Raw genomic sequence first — 21200 nt, 5'->3', positions numbered from 1 at the left:
CAATGGGGAGCCCTATGAGGAGTCCTAACCGAACTATCCCTGTTGGTACACACTCTTGATCAACAGGGAGCGTAGTCAGGGGTCCTAACCAGACTATCTGCCTTGGTACACATGCTTGATCAATGCGGGAGCCTAGTTAAGTGTTCTAACCTGGCTACCCCCATTCCGACCCAACTTTGATCAATGTGGGAGCCTAGTTAGGAGTCCTAACCAGACTACCCCCATTGGGGGACACTTGATAAATGGGGAAGCCAGATTACCCCTTTTCATCACTTGTGTGTGATAGCCCCACAGCCCCTTTCTCTTTCCAGGGCCCTGGTTCCAATGTCAGTGCTCTGGCACTTGCCCACATCCCATGTGCCAAGCGATGCCAGAAGCAGCCCAGGGGAAGACTTACCGTGGATGTTCTCTTTGTAGCCTTTGGTGAGGAACTGCATGGCCTTGGCGGCTCGGCTGGGGGTCATGAGCAGCCCCTCCCGGTCCGGGTCCTCGCCCAGACCCCGGAGGATGGCGGTGTAGGCGTCCTGCATGGCGGGCAGCTGGTCCTCGGGCTCCAGGGCCCCGCCCGACTTGCAGGGTGTGAAGCTGCACAACTTGAGCGCCTTCCTCACCTCGGCAGTCGGCCCCCCGCTGGAGCTGAGGGCGCTCGCGTAGTTGCCGTTCATTTCCACGCCGTTGTGGTGGAAGCCGTTCATCTGCTCTGCTGGCGCGGCGTGCTGGCACTCCATGGCTGCTGGCGACGCGGGTCTCTCTGCTGCCTGTGGCGGGCACCGGCTTCCTGCGCTGATTTCTAGGATTCTAGTACTGAGCGCCTTTAGGTGGGATTGGGGGCAATAGTCCGTCTGCTGGCACTGGGCGCTCCTACTGCTCTTTTTTTGCTATGGCGCTTATGTTGGCAATGTGCTGCTTTTGCTGATGGCACCGGGCTCCTTCAATGGCACTGGTATCCTCCTGCTGGCACTTGGATATTGAATGCACCGAGTTGTGGTTTCGGCGGGTGCTACCAGAGTACTTGTCTGCTGGCTGGCACTGGTCTGCTGGCTGAGTCGGGGAAGTGCTGAGGGACCCTGATTTCCTGGCTGTACCTCTTTACCGGGCTCGGTGAACTTGGCTGCAGGAGGAGCTGCTGCTGGGCTCGCGGAAACCGGACAGGCGGGTTCTGCTTCTGGTCCTTGTGCAACTCCAGGGGCCGCTCCGTCACAGTCTGGGAAGCAGTCCCCTCTGCCGCCGGCAGTATTTATTCCTCTCTCCTCTGAGCAGAGCGAATGCGTTCAGCGGCGGTCCCAGGGGCTGTGCAGCTGCTGACGTGCGCAGCGGAAAAGCCAGTTAACCACGCAGCACACGCGGCCTGCCCGTGCCCCTGTCCCGGGGGCACGCACCTTTGATTGGCATGCCTCTGGAAGAGGGTAACCGTGACCATCCGCCCGCTACTCAGCAAGCTGGCCGAGCGCGATACAGGAAGGGTTCGTGTCTAGCAGGAAGCCCCCACGCCAGAGAATGTAACATATCCAGTGTCTAGTGTGTAATCTTTGCTTACTTTGCCGTGCTTTATAGTGATGCTACTGGAGGTGTCATAGGATGGAGGTGGTTCGCCCTTTTTCAAGTTTCTCCTTCCCCCTGGGCCTTTGTGCATTAAAACATGCACACCTATACTTTTAGACCTATACCAACATTGCTGCCAGCACATCTACAGTCTTCTGTAAATCAAACTCCATAACCTTCATTCTGTACATTACTTGTTTTGAAAGTACAAAGTTGCATGCACAGTCAGCGTGGATAGCCTGCATGCACAGTCAGCCTGGGGCGCATGCACAGTCAGCGTGGATAGCCTACATGCACAGTCAGCGTGGGTTGCATGCACAGTCAGCGTGGATAGCCTGCATGCACAGTCAGCGTGGGTCGCATGCACAGTCAGTGTGGATAGCCTGCATGCACAGTCAGCGTGGATAGCCTGCATGCACAGTCAGCGTGGGGCGCATGCACAGTCAGCATGGATAGCCTGCATGCACAGTCAGCCTGGGGTGCATGCACAGTCAGCGTGGATAGCCTGCATGCACAGTCAGCGTGGGGCGCATGCACAGTCAGCGTGGATAGCCTGCATGCACAGTCAGCGTGGGGCGCATGCACAGTCAGCGTGGATAGCCTGCATGCACAGTCAGCGTGGGTCGCATGCACAGCCAGCGTGGATAGCCTGCATGCAGCTCTCCTTTTGCAAAGCAGTGTCTTGATCTATGCCAGGGCTTTGGACATTTGCACTATCCATTGGCTGATTACCATTGACTCTGTGAGTGGGAAATGGTGTGTGGGCGGCACCAATTGAGGTGGTAAGTTACTTTTTACAGCCGGAAGTGGCTTGTGACTTGACATTTTTACCTCCTTATGCTGTGACTCAAGTACATGTGATTTGGCGGCCTCTTGCACAATAAGCCTTCCACAGTGAGCAACTCCTCTTTTTTGTGTGGATATGTTGGCGCCCCCCCCCCGCCCCAGTGAACCGGTAGCCAGTGATGAAATCGTTACCCAAAACGTTCGCAGAAGCGGAGACAAAAAAAGAATGCAGGAATTTAATAAATAGCGGCTTATAATGTTGTTATGCTGCATGTCATTCTACATTCTGTTGAAAAGAGAATATGGCCAAGGGGCGGTGTGGTAGGACTAGGAGAGGAGCGGGAGGAATTCGACCATCCACACAGTGAGTCTGCGCTCACCTGGGATTTTTTTAAATGTTATGTGAAATTGAATGATGGTAGATCAACCTCTTGAAAATGCGTGGGGCTAATCCACACATTTTCCTTTGCTCACCACACGACATACACATATACCTGTGCACTCTAGGTGAGCCTACAGGCGCAGTTCTCCCTGTCATATTTAGTTGGGATCTGACAGGTGGAGTACACAATGCATCTCAGAAGGGGGAGGGCCAAACCTTCCTCCTGCCATGCCAGCCTAATTAACTAACAACCTTTGATATGCACTGTGTTAACTTGAAGACAGCTCCCGCCTCACAGCATCAAGAGCAGTGACCTGTCATGTCTGGTACTACGTATTTACAGTAGGCAACTGTGTTCTAGCACCTTGAAGCGTCTTTGTGCTAGATGGAATTACCAATAAAATGTCTTAGACCAAATAACCAAACAGACTCAAAGAAGATGGTAAAATAATGCTTTTATCTCAATGACGGAAAGCAGGGTGGGTCATCATTCATCAACTTGATTCATGCAGGTTCACAATGTCCTTTTGATTATACACAGTTTTATAATGCTAGATGTGCCATCTATGACGTCATCCTACGTGGCATATTAGAAAAGCCTTTCGAGTGGTGGGATTGGATTAGGGGAACATGTGTACATATAGAATTATATACAAGTTAATATCTCATTGGCTGCCCCTTATCTGTAGGACATGTCCTGAGCTACTTCTACATACGTAGCACACTGATTACAGCAAAGAATATGGCAGTGGAATAATACATGCAACATTGTGTGTAAATGTGCATGACAGGCTTTTCTGATTGTTTGGCAACCCAAATCCAACCCGGGACATTTGGCTCACTAGCAACACGTACATAGAAACAAAACCCAGATGCTTGGATATACATCAGCTCTCCCCTTGTTTTACCAATTTGCCTACCCACTCTCATCGGTAGGCCTCATGCAAATGTCCTCTGTTTGAAGATTGACCTTGCCAGTTTGCACTGTCTCGGAACATTCAAGGGAGTGTAGGCACACCATTATCGTAGCTTCAAGTCTAATGAATAGCCCTTGTTTGCGAGCTCTTCATCACATGTTACAAGACCACAAATTTGTCAATTTCGACAGTGTATTCAACACTATTTGATTCAATTATACTGGGTGCAGTTGCTCCTCTTGGCCTTAAGATACTTACTCACTCTATCCCATTTAAACTTTGTGCACTTTTAATTGTCCAATACTTGGCATCCGTAAAATTTCTTGTTCCTCGTAATCGTGTAAAATATGTCCTTCGCACATGGTCAATCTGCTCATTGGACTGCCTTCGTACTTTTCCTTCCTCTCTCGAAATAGCATCCTTGGTCCTAGACCAATGTACTCCTCTATTTTGTAAGCAAAACACAATTTCTTCATCATCTTTTCACTTTAAGATCCTGGGCTCATATTTTGAGGTAACTGGGTTGATTGACATGAGCCATTGTCCATCTTGTTCTAATGGTCGTCCTAAAGGTTGAATATATACCTCTCATAAGCATATGTTCTTTTTACCTTGCATTTCAGCGGATTTACAGTTATTGACCAGTGAGTCACTTCATTCTTCTTCGTGTTTGTGATTACTGTATCATCAAATACATGTTTCTCTTAGTTCTTTAGTTACATCGTCATCCTTAAGTATTTTCATATTGTTTCAGCATACTTTTTTACATCTTCTTCATGACATTCTTTCGTTGTCGTCAGACTTTATTTTAACGCACATCCATTCTGTTCATGGCTGCATTTCGACAGCTCGGCAATGAGCATCCTTCTTGGTAACTTTCCTCCTTTATATCAGCTTGTAGGTACACTCTAAATGGTTGCCTGAGTGCATATCGTCTCTCATGTACTCAACGTGGTACAGGAATATTGCAAGGATTCATGCATGCGTTCCCAATTGTGGCTTTTTGTCTGACATTCCAATAGGACAGTGCCAAGGGGGCGGAGATCCAGGAGAAGGTGTACACCTGCTCCTCTACACAACCCCTGCAGGGGAACCCCATTCAGAAGGTACGAGTATGTGGATTGATGGAGACAGAACGTCTTTTCTCACTGCAGCTGCAAGGGAGACCTGCCGCTTTAATCAGGAACCACAGAGAGCTCAATTAAACAGAGAGCCCCTTTGATCCCCAACAGACAGGAAGATGGGTGCCCTGAAACTGACTGGATCCCATCAAGCATCAAGAACCTCTGCAAGCACAAGGTACATTGTGGTTCTGTCCCCCGGTTCTTTCTCCGAAGGCCCCTAGTGACAGTTTATGATGCATTGCTCCTTTTGTGCTGAAACCAAATATCCTTGAATGGTTGCGATTAATTACTTTACCGATTACACTCCTGACAGTATCCAGAGTGCATCCCCTTTCCTTCTTGAAACTGTCTTTCCTCTGCATTCCTTTACATGGTGGGTTGTATTTTGTAGTGTGCTAGAACTGTCTGTTGTGATAATTATAAAGTAGATATTTGTATGCAACCTTGACTGAACAGTGCCTTTTATTATTGGTTAATAATTGTATATTCGCTGTGTTGCAACTAACCAATGATCTACGACCTTGCGGAGATAAGCCTGCCGTTCCATCCATGTTACCAAAATTGAACAAGGAGGTTTATAATTTTCTTGTGTTTCCAATCTGTTTGGATCCCTTCTGGTGTACTAGAGTTGTGGGTTGATTGATGGTTTAGAAACCAATATTCATCCCTGGACCACTGGTGCCCCGGAAGTTGATTCGTCACAAGGAGGGTTTGGGTTCAGGGAGTTACCACAAAAAGCCTTAGTAGTCCGACTGCATTCCTTCCTTTCGGTGAGTGTCTGTATTCCTTTTGGTTTCTTCTGCCATAAAATCAATCAACAGTGTTACTGATTTACTTCAGTTTAAAGGCGATGTTGCACACTTTGATTTCACAGGCCTGAAACACTGGATTTCATGTAAGCTAACCACTGAAAATGTGGCTGCAAAGCAGCAGGCTTCTGTGATCATAAGCTACCCCCATTGGGACGCACTCTTGATCAATGGAGGGAGCCTGATTTCTCCATCTCCAGCAGAGCAATGATTTCCAGCGATGTTTTATGAACGATGTTTCATGAGTAATGTTTTTAAATGTGCCATTGTTTTTATCAGTGCACATATTTAAGCACTCTTTATTTTTCCAATGAGATTTCTACAACACGATACAACCCAGTAAACACTTCATGCAAAATAGTCTGAATCCTTTGACCATGCTTTTTCAAAGTACTTTGCCTAGACACCTGCATCGTTCAAGATGGAGCAACCACATTCTTTCCCAGCTGTTCTTTCCCTGTCACTTTTCCTGAAAGCAGAGTCATTCCTCCATACACTGAAGATTTGGGAAGCTACCTTCCAAGGGTTCTTAATCTCTCCCAGACTATCATGTGGCACCCTTAAGCCACATCTTGCTAAACAACATCGCATCCATTACGTTTTTTTAGTTCTTTAGGAATTGGTCTTCAAAGGCTAGGGTGTCCACAAGTCATAGATGCCACTGTTCCCTGGTACCTATATCGCACATGGAGGGCTATTGGCTGCTCTTCCACAAGTAATGAGACACCAGAGAAGGAGGTATACTGCTTTCTCAGGGGCCACCATTCCTGGTTACAGGCCTAGCTTTAAGGGGTACTCCACTCTGCCACACTGATTGATTCTCTCGACGCCTTCACCCCTCTCCAATCAGCTCTATACCCCGGCAGTCGTAATGGGGCCTTATTACATACTTCTCAAGGTTGATGTGCAAAGACTAGACACCTACTTCTCATTAGGCTGCTGCCGATACAAGGACCCGATTACGTTCATTCCACACAATCCCAGAGTTTGGCCTTGGTATATCTGTCTGTCAGATTGAACACTGAGCAGCACCTCGTGAGTAAGGAAAGTAAGAATGACACCATTCTGCACAAGCATTGTGAACGCAATGTATTTGACCTAATGTGTACCTTTTTGCCATACCTGTATAGGCCATTAACTATGTATTCCCCAGAGTGCTATCTTCTGCAGAAAAAATGGGGATTTGTTGAGGCCAGCCGACCAATACCCTGACACATTGGTGCATGCCCAAGCCTCTCCTGATATTGTTTCCCAGTTGTGCAAATCTAGTGCAGTGCACCCTCCCACTGGTTGTAGCACTGCACTCATCTGAAGTTGCATGCCTCTGTGCTCTGCTCCAGCGTTGGCGTCTGCCATTCCCTTTCTCGGTAGGGTAAGATAGATCCTTGTCCTGGCCCTTCCAATTTTGGAAAACCTATTTCCTATCTATGAGGCAGTTTGTCATTTTGGTAATTGCTGGACGAGCACAAGGTCCACTTCTGGACCTGCCGAAAAGTTGACCATGAAGATGTTTGGACTTTTACAAGGCTGCACACATGTTCAAAAACCTGGGCAATCTTTTGGAAATGCTTCCGATGTGGCCAAGTCCTTAGCTGTGACGAGCGACAGATGAATGTGTCCATCATTGCGTCGGCCCTTCCCCTGTTTTGACGTTACAGACATGAATTGTGTACCTCGCTCGTGGTATCTACCCCCTCGCCACCATTGTACCGCCGATGCGAGAGACGTTACTCCCTGAGACAGCCCTACAGACCCTACCCATTTGACGTCACTGAGCTAATAAACCTGCAGGCGATGGAGCACCTGTATGAGCTGTAATCATAAAACAAACACATGATGTCACGGCTGAAGCCACAAAGGTGCATTAGAAACAAAGCACATATACATCTACACACAAAGATACACAAACACTAGGTCAAGCTGCATTTAGGCACAAAGAGCATGCTTACATCCACTAAGTTAGAAAACATGTACTCTCTCTTCTATATTGAAATGCAAGACACACGAAAATACACATAATACTTGCTTAACGCAGAATGGTTCTAAACTGAGCGGCCACGTAAACCAAGAAGGAGGATGCAGCCACATTAGGTGAATGGGAGACATTGAGAAAGACTTAAAGACTGCACAGAGACCCTGTCTTACTGAGCCAGCGAAGGAGACAACCCTGAACAGCTCAGACAGCAAGTGCATGGTTTGCCAAGGTTATCAGGGCAAGACAGGTTTGAACCAGCATTGGAAAAGCAAATAAACAACTGTTGTTGTAAGGTCAGTTTCACAGCAACTCAGACCTGACACCGAGAGGAAAGTGGTTCAGAAAAGTCTCTAGGGCCTTAGAAAAAAGGGCATAAATCACTGAGCAGAATAATTCAAAATGTGTTCCCTACCCAAGTGACTTTTAGCACGCAGAGTATGCCTATTCATTAGAGCCAGACATGGGCAGAAAAAGGCCTTCATTCCCATCCATCTAGTTGGGAAGAAAGATGCAATACAATATAACGTTGAAAGCTAAATGTCCTGGCTTGTGGCCTAGGGAATAAGAGCATGCTAGGTAACCTTCTTGGGACATGCAGCACCTTGGGGCCGTTCTCATCACCTTCAACTGTTGCTCTGTTCTGGTAACCGTCCAGGATGCGAAAGCTGAGAAAGCCACCCCTGACCATGTAAGTGGTTTCAACCCAGCACTCCACCCAAGTCAATGCATAGTATGGGATGCCCAATGGAAACCATTATTTAGATATTTTTATGTCAAAAGTTCTTTTTATTTCTGGATGATGTACCCTTATATAACGCCCCTCTCTTTGAATATCCCCGCTCTCAATGAACCAAGAAGAAGGTTTGTTTTGGCAAAAGTGGATGGCGGCCTATTTTTCAGATTTTTCCTGCGCACTTCTGGGTGATTTTAGCGTGCATAATGCTTTCCAGCGGCCATTCTGATGTTCCTGATGCAAGCAGCGCACAGGAATGTTGCAGGGCCTGGACTAGTGGGGGAAAACATCCCACAAGCCCCCCCTCTTGAGATTTGGCGTTGATCATCCATCAGTGGGGATTCGCAAGACTGGGATGTCAGTTACATCTCTTCTGATTCCACAAATGGCAAAGTTCATCGTCTTTTCCTCCATAAGGGGTGGATCGATCGGTTTTCCTCGCCAGTCCTGATGTGAGTATTGAGCGATACTCCGGGCCCTTTGGATCTTTACTACCGGTCCCCGGGTAGTCCTCCTTGGTTAGTCTCCATGGTTTCCAATCAAAACTATGGGTGACAAAACAAAAACATATTTGTAGACATTTCCCCACCACTATTAATGTAGTGGGGCGGACACATACATTTTGATAAATCAGGACACATTTTTACATGGTAATCATGGACTATATATGGAGTATTTTAGAATTGGAATTTTATAGAGCTGGAGTAACCCCCTCTGGGGTTCCAGAAGACTTCTCCAGTTGCTGCAGAGTGTGCCTAGGATGGCAACACTTATTAATATGGACCCACTTATCTTCCCCTTCTGCCAAACTACCTTTGGGGATGCAGATTTTGTAGGCGACTGGTGAGATTTTGTCTACAATTTTAAAAGGACCCCTCCAGGTAGGCAAAAATGTGTGCTGTGTTGCCTGATTCCTTTGGAAATTGTATAAGTAGACTGGGTCTCCTACATTGTATTCTTTTCTGGTAGTCTTTAAGTCATAGTGGGTCTTCATGCTGTTGGCTGATCTCTCCAGATTTCGCTGAGCACAGGCAAAAACATGTTGAAGGTGTTTTCTTAGATTTTCAACATACTCATGAGTTGTGGAGACATTGATCAATGTCTGCTCTTGGGTTCTGTAGAGCAGATGCTGGGTAAGCACCATCCTGTGTGCAGTCATCAGCTCAAACGGTGACATTTTAGTTGCATATGAAGCGGTAGATCTGATGGCCATTAGGACAAGAGGTAATCGAATATCCCAACTTGGCCCAGAATCTGCCACAAACTTTTTTAATATGCGCACAATTGTTGTGTTGTATCTCTCTACTGCACCACTAGAGGCTAGCTTGTAAGCAATGTGTAGCTTCATTTTGACCCCAAGTATCTCCCACATCTTTGTCATTACTTCGCTAGTGAAATGGCTACTCTGACTGACTCGATCCTTTGGGGTAGTCCAAAACGTGAAAAGATGTGGTTGATCATCAGGGCAGCTGCTGTTTCTGCCTTGCAGTATCGGGCTAGGAGAATTTCCACCCATTTAGTAAACAAGCATGTGACGGTCAATATGTACTTGTTCCCCCTAGAGGAGCGAATCACGGGCCCGATAAAATCGACTTGCAAATCTGACCATGGCAGTGTGATCCCCCTCTTTTGGAGAGGCGCACGGTGTGTGAGGGATTTTGGCTGAAATTGTGCACACACAAGACACCCCTTCAAGTATTGGTCGAGGTCCTGGCCCATGTGTGGCCAGTATGCAACCTCTCTTAAGATTTCAAGTGTGGTATGAAACCCCCTATGACCGGCTGTCGCCGCATCATGGCCGTGACTTAACATCAGGCTTCGGAATGAAGTAGGGATCACCTACTGATCATGGCCAGATAGGGATCTCCTTACCAACAAACCGTCTTGGATTCGGAACATTTTTGGACATTTCATCAACACTCTGAGGTCCTCTGTCCCAATGTAATCGGTATCCGTCAGGGGAAAGTTCTCAGGGTCCTCAATGTGTTGATAAAACTTACCAATTATTGGATCCCCTTTTTGAGCCGTAATCAAATCAGCATCTGGGGTCTCCTTACTCCATTGTGCAGTTGAGAGTTCATTGTGAGCATTTGTCTGGGACCTAGTGAAAGCGGTGACCTGGATTTCTCCCAACAGGGACTCGATCTCTATTAGATCCCCTTGGATGGCCCCGGTTTTGGCCAGCTGATCAGCTAAGTCATTTCCAGTTTTGTCTGGTCCCTTTACTTTGGAATGACCCTTGATCTTTTTTCCAGTAGATGGTCATCCCATTCGAGGTGACCAGATCATCAATATTTTTTAATTAATTTCCCATGTTTCAAAGGTTTATAATTAGCACATAACATGCCTCTGGTTTTCCAGTTAACCAGGTGCTCCACGAACCCGTTCCACACATAATCCGAATCTGTGATTATGACCAGTTCGTGGAGTTGATGTTGGACAGCAGTGAGGATGGCTTGATGCACAGCCATCAACTCTGCCACTTGACTACTCCAGGGACCAATCTTGTACCCAGCGGAGGGTTCTGGGGTCTCATTCACCCATGCATTCCCTATGCCGGCCACAAGTTATTTTTCCCCGTTGTTGTCAACATGGTAAGAGCATCCATCCACATAGACAGTGGGCATTCCCTCACACTTGTCTTCTTCAAAGACTTTGTGTGGGGAATTAAGGTATGCCTCTATGTTGTCCTTGATTTTTAGACTTTCGTCCTCGAGACAGTTTTCTCTGGCACAATCATGCAAATCAGCCAGGCCTTGCACGAAGGGACTCCTCTTGTTTTGGCCATATCTGACCTCCACAGGAAAGCCATGCATTGACAGAATCCAGGAATTTATTTGGGAATTACTCACATTTCCGGTCCGGATTCTGTGACTTTGGAGATATTGCAGAGGCTGGTGTGGAGTCTCCACTATGATGTGCTCCCCCTGGATAAACGGGCGGTATTTCTTCAATGCCCACACCGTTGCCAGGAGTGCCTTCTCAAAATCGTTGAATTTTTCCTCCACAGAGGATAAAGTTTTACTCGCGTAGGAGATTACTTTATTGACCTTGTAATGCTTTTGATATAATACTGCAGTCAAGCATGTATTAGATAACCCTGTCTCCAAGAAGAACTCCTTGTTTTTGACAGGGTAACGTAGGCAAGGCGCTTGTGAGAGGCTTCTTTTGAGCTGTCTTACTGCCTCAGCTTGTTCTGGACCCCACTCCCACTTGACCCCACCTTCAAAAGATGAATCAGGGGTCTTGTGATCTCTGCGTAGTCCTCAATGAACTTTCTACTTTAATTAGTCAGTCCAAGGAGGCTCCTTAGTTCCTGCAGAGTTGTGGGGTCTTTCAATTTCTGGAGTGCTTCCACTTTCTTTTCCTGGGGACAGAGACCCTGAGGAGTAATCTCATGCCCCAAGAAATTGACATGGGTCCTACACCACTGTGCCTTTTGAAAGGAAAGTTTACTCCGGCAGCCCTCAACTGTGTCAGAACGTAACAGATCTCTGCTATGTGTTCCTCCACAGTTGAGCTTTTGATGAGAACATCATCTACATAAGCCAGGTTACCCCTCTCACCTAGGTCGGGCATGGCCTTATGTAGAAAAATGTTGAATTCATTTCCGGAGTTGATGTATCCGAAGGGAGTCTGAGTCCATGTATACTGCTGCCCCCCAAAGGTAAAGGACAGCTTGTATTGGTCCTCCCTACTGACAGGTACAGTCCAGTATCCATTTTTCAGGTCTATTGCAGTGAATACATGTGACCTCTGGATCTGGGCCAGCCCTTGGTCAATGTAGGGAAGAGGCCATTGGGAAGTATGGACCCGTTTGTTGAGATCCCTAAGGTCGGCGCAGAGTCTCCACTGGCTGTTTGACTTCTGGACGGATTATCCCACGGGACTCAAGGTTCTTAATTATTTCAGTAAGGGACTCCATTGATGCGAGAGGCATGCGATATTGCTTCACAAACACTGGAGTCATGCCAAGGTTCGTGGGATTTGCTGTTGTGTGGATGTCGGTGCGACCACAGTCATATGAGTCCACCGCAAAGAGATCTTGAAAATCCAAGAAAACTTGTTTCAACTTTTGATTCTGCTCCAGAGTCTCACAGGCATCAGCTAGGTTGACTCTCTCTTGAACCATCTGCCTGAAGCCTGGAAAGACTTCTGGTTTTGCTATCTCAGTGACCTCCTCCAGCAGGGTGGCGAAGTCCCTGGTCAAAGTGCTGATTTGGACTGGTGGCTTCAGGTGGGGAAGGCAGTCCTCACAGACCTGGAAAATCACCTCATCCCTCCTGAAGTCACAAGTCACATCTTCCTTACCATAAAGGCAGGATGTGTACACCAGGAAGTTCCCCCCATGCCGAGTAAAGATCCTGTCTGGGGTTGTGTTGTCATCACTGTCACTGTCAAAATAGTCCTTGGGGATTGGTCCTAACAGTTCATTTCCTAAATCTATAGAAAAATGTCAGTTATCAACCGCCATTCCAATAATGGTGCCTGCTGCTAGAGTGATACTCTTTAAGTCGCTGTTATCCACCTCTATTGGAATGGTGTCATGTTCTATATTGACTAGTGGTGTTGGGTTTACCCCCAACCCTTGCTGTTGGAGAGAAGCATTTAGATGAATATAGGCATCAGGATTTTCAATTTATGTCCTCTTTTAACTTTCACTTCCAGGGTGAATTGTCGGGTCCTTTCTGGGATGGTGACCTCTACTCCAATCTGAATTTCAACTGCATAAGGCAGCACTTGAGCTGACCTAAATGCTTTCTCTTGATCATCAAAGCCCATGGGATTATCCGTTAATCGGGACCAAACTTTGAAGTTTATTAGGTCCAAACTAATGGCAAAGCGATTGAGAATGTCACTGCCTAAGTAAAAGGCGGCAGTGATGTCTCGCACGACCCAACAATTATGGACTATGCTCTTGTTGCCTATGGAGATTTTGAGCATACACCTGCTTGGTAGGAGATGTTTGGAATTGGGTGCTTCCAGATCCATTTCCCATTTGTCTATGAGTCTAAATGTGGGAATGGCTGGATCTTTTGGGAGTTTGCAGAACATGACTTCGCTGATGAAGCTCTTACCGTTGTTCACACACACTCGGGCGAGAAAAGAGTCCTTCCCTTCATTTAACTGAACAGGGATGAACAACTGTTCTCCAATTTGTTGAATATCAGCCAGGCTCTGAGCTGATTTCACATCTTTCTGGACTATAGGACTTGGAATGTCTGATTGTGGATTGGTAAAAAATGTCAGAGTGTTTCCTTCCAGTGTGGAATGCCACCTTAAACTGGAAGGAAGGCTTATTTTCAGGAATAGAGAGGACCCCCATCACCAGTTTGTTGTCGTACTGCTATTACTGTCACGTCTGGAATTTGATTGTTCTGGAAGTGAAATTGTACTTGGTCAGATTTTTGTTCAACCATGTGGCAGGTGCCGTTTAAACTGACATGGTTGACGCTCTGTTTTAACTTTATTGGTCGGCTAGTCTGGGTCCAGAGGACCTTGTTTGCGCAATCTATTAGGGTGACAACCTTCGCAGGAGGTCATTCCCTAGTAAACAAGGGGTGCCCGCTGGAGTCACAACTATGAGCGGGTGCTGCACCTTGTGTCGCCCAATTTTAATGTCCAAATCCACAGTCCCCTCAACAGGAATTTCCTTCCCGTCAAAGTTCTGAAGTTGTCCAGGAAGATAGGTGAGAGAAATTTGGTAATTCTCCCCTCTTCCTGAATTCAGTTCATCAAAGGCCTTTTTGGACAGAAGGGTAGCTTGGGATCCAGTGTCCACCAGTGCCAAAATTGTACCCTGCCCCTGTACGTGAACCGGGGCATAGTATCTTCCCTCCTTCTCCGCAAGGGGCCACAGATAATGCACATTTTTGGACAACTGGTGGGTTCGTTTTTTAGTTTTGGACATTGAGAGAGAAGAGATTTGGGCCGGATTCTGTGGGGAGTCTTGGGAATCTGCAAAGAAAAGGTGGCAACTAGAGATGGGAGAAGTTTTGAGTTCCCCTGGTTCTGGGCCGCCCCCCACCCTTTTTGGATGCTGTCACCAGGATGGTTTTGAACCAGGGGATTTTCATGTTGTTGGTCCTAGGGTTGGATGATGGGTGGCGCTAGCTCAGACCCCACATCTACCCAGTCTGGATTTGAATCCTTTGGAACCCATTTTTCCTTGGGAGGAGTTCCTCCATCTCTGAAGGAGAACATCTTTTTCCCAGGATCCTCTGAGGATCCCTCTCCTTCAAATTGGAAGACTCGTACATCCTCCTCAAAATGGGTTTTTTTGGGTTCTTTGTTTCTCCTACCCCCTCTCTGCTCCTTGGGTGGCAGACTTTCAGGGGCAGGAGATTTTGGTTCCGGTTCCTGGGTTTCCAGGGGATTTCTACAAGTGGGGAAGGAAGCTTCCTCCAAGGCTTTACACCCCCCTTCCCCTTGTGCCTCCTCCCTGGGAACCGATGGGTTGTCGGGGTGCTGCCCCCTTCATTGTTCTGGAGCACCAGGTCCAGAGTTTGGGGCATTCTGTGCCGGCATGCTCATCTGAAGGTTCTGTTGAGCCCTCAGCATGCGACCCAGATCCTGTGCCATATTTTGGACCTGGCGCTCTAGCTGTGAAACCCACTCAGGCTGATACGGGGTTCTCATTTCTCCCCTGGGCTGATCCAGGGAAGGGTAGCTATCCCTTCTCTGGTAATACCCCGGGTTGGGAAGATTTGGGTACCCCTCCACCCTTGGCCTCCCCTCTCCCGGATTAGGTTGTCTGGGCTCAGGAAAGTGGGGAAAGAAGGATGGACTGTTCTGGAGATGGAAGTTTTGTGGATACCTGGGGAAAAAGTTCTACCCAGGATTTGGGGAATTTCTGCCCTCCTGGGGGTAGTGAGGAGGGAAGTTCCCTGGTTTAGGTGCTGCTTGGTTGGATCCCCCCCTTGGGCTGGAGGAGTCCACACATAACCCAGGATGGGTCTGTTCCCCTTGTAGCGGGGACTTATGTAGTCAGGGGAGTGAGGGATCCCATTTGTGGGACTACCTCCTTGGCTCCCTGTCTGTGACTGGCCCGAGGGCCTTCTGGGCTTGGGGTTATTCTGCTATGCAGGCGGGTTTTTAGGCCCCCCATCTCCAAATCCAAAATGGGGGCAACCTTCACCTCTGCCACCTCAGCAGCAGCAGGGGCGCTGGTTGTTTTGGGGCTTTTAGCATTGTTTTTGTTTTCTATGGGCTTTTGTACCTCATAGATCCGGGTGGCCTGTTCAATGGCCCAGTCTAGTGATCTTTTCTCATGAAAATCTCTCACTAGCTAGGTCATGATGTACTTTGGTAGAGCGTGGAAAAAAGTATTAACAAATTCTTTGCTGTCCGTGCGCAACCCTTCTGGTAGTCTGTGCAAAGGCACGCTTTAACTCCTGCACAAATTCTTGTGGGGCCTGATCCTCCCCACATTGTAAATTGTAGGCTGCCTTGCGAGCCGCTTGGGGATTTCTGTGTACAGAAAAATGCTTCAAGATGGCCGCCCTATATGTGGACCATCTAGAATGATTTTGGTCCTCCAGCCCCTCAAAGAAGCTGGAGTACTCTGGTGAGAAGGTCCATTTCACATACTGAATGCAGCTACTGCTGTCTTTCAGATGGAAAGTTTCCATCATCTGCTCAAAGAGCTCTAAGTGTTCCAAACAGAATACTTAGCGTTCTTATGATAAGGCGTGAGGACGCTCCTTATTGCCTTGATTTGTTTCAAAGGGTCCTTAAGCAAGGCTCTTTTTGCCTTATTGGCCTTCTTGGTTCGGGTAATCCTGGCCCAATCCTCCTCTGACTTAGAGGCACTGCTGCCAGAGGTGCCCGTCTGGTCTTCTAGATTCTCCCGGATTCTGCAAGCCTGGGAATGGCTGGCAGAATGTGGAGACCTAGTCTCCTATGTCCTGGGGCGCTCAGAGGAGTCTTCTGATTACTCCTTGCTCACAGGATTTGATGGGTACCCCCCCCACTGTCCTAGCTGGGCAGAGGTTTTAAGGATGCCCTTAGTGGGCCTACCCTCATGGAGTTCCCCACTAAACTTCACAGTACTTGATACCCATACCCAGATGCCCGCCCATCCATTCCTGGGAGGTACTGGTCTATGAGCCCCATACTTCTGACTGGATAGTAATCTGCCATCCCTGTGGCCCTGGGCTCATGTGCGCCAGTGGACAGGGGGTGGCAGAGTCCAGGGACTGTGAGAGATGAAGGCCTCTGGTACTAGGGTTCCCGAGGTTATGCTCAGGTGTTTCCCTTTCCCAGCGAACCTCATCTCTATCAGCCCCTGCTCCCTGTTGGCATGCAAGAACCTGAGCTTTCTGTTCCTCAATCAAGGCCTTCCTAGTCTCTATTAGTCTCTCTTGCATGGCTACCTGCCTGTGGAGCCTATCATTGTTCTGACAGAGAGCCTAATTTTCTCTCTGTGCTTCCTGGTTTGCCTTTGAGTACTGGGCCAGTCTTTGCTGCAGGAGGGTAACCTCCTGAGTCCTGTCCCTACTGGCCTGCTCCTTTCTTGCAGAGCATCTTCCACCCTCCTGGTGTGCTCTAACAATCTATAATGCTCTTTTTGGAGGTCACCCAGTCCCTGGAGGGCCAGGTGATTTTCTTCCAGTTTCCCTTTTAAGTGACAGACTTCCTGGCTTAAGGTGTCCCTTTCCTGAGCAAGAGCCTGCCTCTGTGCCGCCAGGTCGTCCCTCTGTCTTTGAAGGGAACCAGTTTTCTGGTGCTCTTCATCAAACTCTGCCTGGGTGTCCGGGTCTTTCAACATCAATTTGTTGCTCTCTGCCTTCTCTCTATCTAGGTGGCTTTGCAGGGTGGCTACCTGCTCTGTGCATGCCCTGTTGAAATCCAGTTGTTGCTCCAGCTTTTTCTGGCTCTGCAGGAGGGAGTCCAAACCTTCTTGGTACTCCTTCTGCAAGGCCAGAATTCTGGTTTCCTGGTCTGGCTTTTCCTGCTGCAGGATACCCATGTCCTCTTTTATTTTAACTATATACTGCCTGCTTTCATTTTCTGACTCCTGGCTCCTCTGCAGCCTCTGCTCAGAAGTGTCCATATCAGATTGGCCCTTTTCTAATGCCATCAGTTGCTTACTTGCCAGATCTTGGCCTTCAGCATATTTATCCTGTATGGCTCCCATAGATAAATATAGGTATGCCGCTATCTTGGCAATCTTATTTTGCTCATCCTTGGCCTTAGGCGCCATATATAGCTCACTCAGGGCCACATGTAAGGGACCCTGGTCTTTCCAGGTATCTAACTCTGTTGCAGTGATCTGTTGTGCGATTGCCTGCAACCACACATTGTGGTCCTGCTCAGTCCATTCCCCTCTTACAAATAACTTATGCAAAAGGTGTTCTCTAGCCATCTTGATGTCTACCAATGTCGCCATTCTGGAAATATTGATTTCCTTCCTGACTTACAGGAGTTTATTTTATCTTTGCAAAACAGACAATTTCCTTAGATCGTTCCCTTTTGAGGGGTGCTTTTACAGTGTAACACAGCGTGGTAGCCCAACAGGATTTATGTATCCTATTAGTTAGCACACTGCATTAAGATGCACAAGTGGTATATCTAATCCAGAAATCCCAGACATGAGCCCCCAATCTGTAAGTGGTTTCAACCCAGCACTCCACCTAAGTCAATGCCTAGTATGGGATGCCCAATGGAAACCCTTATTTAGATATTTTTATGTCAAAAGTTCTTTTATTTCTGGATGATGTACCCTTATATAACGCCCCTCTCTTTGAATCCCCCCGGTCTCACTGAACCAAGAAGAAGGTTTGTTTTGCAAATTAAAATATTTATTTGAAGAATTGAACAATATATATATATATTGCACTTTTATAAATATGAACAATATCTGAATATTACACTTATGAATATTTGTACAATGATCCACAATGGGTAGTATTACAATATCAACAATCTCTTTAATCAATTAGGAGTAGGAATTGGAAGAATAATGTAGCAGAGAATAACTTTGTATGGGTTCAAGGAAATGCAGTGATATGAAAGAATGCAACACAGAAATAAAATTGATATGAATTCAACCAAAGACAATGTGATCACTCTTTCCCCTTGTCACTACTCACTCCCCCCAATATATGATATGAAGAGATGGAATAAGGGCACACAGGTTTCAGGAATAACAATCAACAATTGCAGTTTCAATCCCGATTCCCCCCAGCAAGCTTAGAGAGAACAGTAATGATTTTAAAACAGGTCAATTGCTTTTAAATGTGGTTTGAATGGAATGGGAAAAATGCTAAAAATGGTTTTTAATTCGCTAACTGGGATTCAGAACTAGTGACAGTTGCTTTGGGTTGGTTCAGGGAAACACTAGCAATGATTGATGAATGGTTAGCAGATAGAAAACGAAATTCAGAAGTTGAAAGCAAGAAATAGCTGTTTTTACATGTGGTGAAATTGAGCCAAATGCGAAATCGCAGCAAACTTTTCAACGCACGAAAAACGCGATTACGGAAAAACTATAAGGAGTTGGAATGCGGTTCTTAGTTCATTTGAAAGCTGTGAATGTTAGCTTCAAAATGACATTTAAGAAAATCCCTCCCCTCTGCTTTTACCCAGAAAATCTATTTTTCCCCAAAAACATATTTCCAGTATGCACAACTTGTTAATGATACATAATTACATGACAGACTGACTAAGGTACGTTTCTGTCCAAATCTTATCTTCCTACGAGTTTTGGTTCACAAATGACAGTTTTGCGCACTTTTGGGCGGTTACTCAGTGTCAGTTCTGTACCAACTTTTACACATGCATGCACATACCCTCTGGGCATATTCCTGTAATTTTTCATGTTCCTAACATAATCACAATAGCTAGAATATGAACAATTTCGTGGTTCAGTCTCTGAATATCGCACAGATTCCAGATTAGTTTTAAACTGTGAGCGAACTTTTCTTTTTAATAACCTATAAATTCCATATTTTTACCAGTTCAGCACACTTTGCTATACGTCTTTTTCTCAAACATACAGTTACTTCAGTTTCAAATCCACATTTTCAGTCTGGCCCGCCTCCAAGGCTTGGCTGAGCCAGAAAGTAACATGAGCTTGTTCCTGCCTGGGCTGGTTTCTGTCACACCCAAATTAGGATTTTCTTTCAGTTCAAGAAACCCATTGTCTCTTTCCCAGAGCAGCAGAGGAAGTCTCCTCCTCTTCTCATTAGCATTCCAATGTGATATCCTCTCCTTTTGGTGGGAAGGAACAGGGTGGGGTGTTCCCAGTGGGAAAAAACCTCTTTGAAGTTTTAGCTAAATCAGGTTACCTTATGGTCAATTGCGACATTGTTCCTTGTGAAAAATTACAGTTTCAAATTTAAAATAAGCAAACATATCTTCAATTCCAGTCTTTTTCAACATGAAAATCAATGTGTGGCAGCCTATATTGCATTTGATGGAAGTCCCTTCTTTCCCCACACTTAGATTTTGAGACACAAGTTTAACCTGACAGATTTAGAGATCGCCAGCTTCTAACAGAGGCGAGTAACGGTATTGCGCCTATTTTCAACATATTTTCTCAAGCAAGCATCTTTACATGTGGATTTCCTTCTGACAAATGTACTTCTGCTGACATTATATTTATGTGGATTCGTGAAGCAAAATTATGTTTAACATCAAACAAGGAGGTTGGATCTTTTGTGTGGTTTATGAACCATGATTTTTGCAAATTTGACAACCAAGAAAAACAGATTTCCAAAAAGCTCTGTGTTTCTTTGGCAATCAGCATTGCTTTTTCAAGCAGTTTCAGGCTGCTCAGTGGGTAGCCCAATGGTGGGCTTTGGCAGTGGTCTCCTGTGTTACCACTGACATAGGCAAAAGTGGATGGTGGCCTATTTTTCAGATTTTTCCTGCACACTTCTGGGTGATTTTAGCCTGCATAATGCTTTCCAGCGGCCATTCTGATGTTCCTGATGCAAGCACCGCACAGGAATGTTGCAGGGCCTGGGCTAGTGAGGGAAAACATCCCACAAGCCATCCCTGTTCACCTTTAATGCTCACCTTAACAGTGTTGCAGCCACCACTCATAGAGCACCCTGATGAAATGTTCTCCCATGGATCTTTTTGTAGGTGGTGCCAGGCAGAGCTATTAGATATGGCTGGACCAATTAGATTACTTACCCCATATAGAATGTATACTTATCCATACTACTCACACAATCCCATCCCACCTTAGGTTTTTGCAATGTATCATTTGTTTGTGATCTCACACCTGCTTACAAACCATTCGCCAGCCTGTACCGATTTGAGAGAGAATCAGAGATCACTGTGATATTAATTTCTGTCCCTGTTTTATCTGCATTTATGGAATAAAACAGTATTTTTGCCACATTTGAAGACCATTCCATTTTATGTGTGTGGGATTCCCCCTGCACAGTCCACTGCATGCCCATATGGGGGTTTCCCCCCAATTCAACATATGACAGCAGAGAATGGTTTGCCAGCGCGCTCAGTGATTTTACCGCCAGAAGCCTGAAGGACTGTGTTGCATTCCACGAGGACCGGATCGTTAATGACACATAAAAACCCAGACGATCATCAGGACCCCCCTTGGAAAAATTCCTACCTGCTCCCCGTGGGACCCCCTGCAGACCAGAAGGCAGAGTGGCAGATTGTATATATATTGTGGGGGGGAATAAAAGATGAGAGGAAGTTTGGGTTTACAGATGGTGGCACCTTATGATATATTACAGAAAAAAAAATTATACAAAAAAACTACAGAGAAGTTTCCCTGTGCTGAGTGGTGCATAGAAGAAGGGCCACACCCCCCATGGCCTAACAGGGCTGTTATAAGAAGAGATGCGTTCCTCGTCATGAGATAGGCAAAATGACGGCCCTAGGGTTGAAATAGTTTGATTATTGTGTTGTTTTAAGAGTGCACTCATATGTTATATGCATATAGAGGGTGT

The 21200-nt window shown here is 46.4% G+C and overlaps 1 protein-coding gene across 1 annotated transcript in view; it reads right to left on the bottom strand.

Moving 5' to 3' along the window:
- LOC138468037 (GTP cyclohydrolase 1-like) overlaps nucleotides 1–1219 on the bottom strand; it is a 51264-nt gene extending 50045 nt beyond the window's left edge. The window contains exon 1 of the mRNA XM_069608439.1: nucleotides 398–1219. Coding sequence (XP_069464540.1) covers nucleotides 398–728 — 331 coding nt within the window. The 5' untranslated portion in view covers nucleotides 729–1219. The remainder of the gene's footprint in view (nucleotides 1–397) is intronic.
- Between the last annotated feature and the right edge of the window lie 19981 nt (nucleotides 1220–21200).

This window comes from Ambystoma mexicanum, chromosome 4q (assembly GCF_040938575.1).
Source record: "Ambystoma mexicanum isolate Mex_15411 chromosome 4q, UKY_AmexF1_1, whole genome shotgun sequence".
NCBI lineage: Eukaryota > Metazoa > Chordata > Amphibia > Caudata > Ambystomatidae > Ambystoma > Ambystoma mexicanum.
This window is presented reverse-complemented; position numbering and strand designations above follow the sequence as displayed.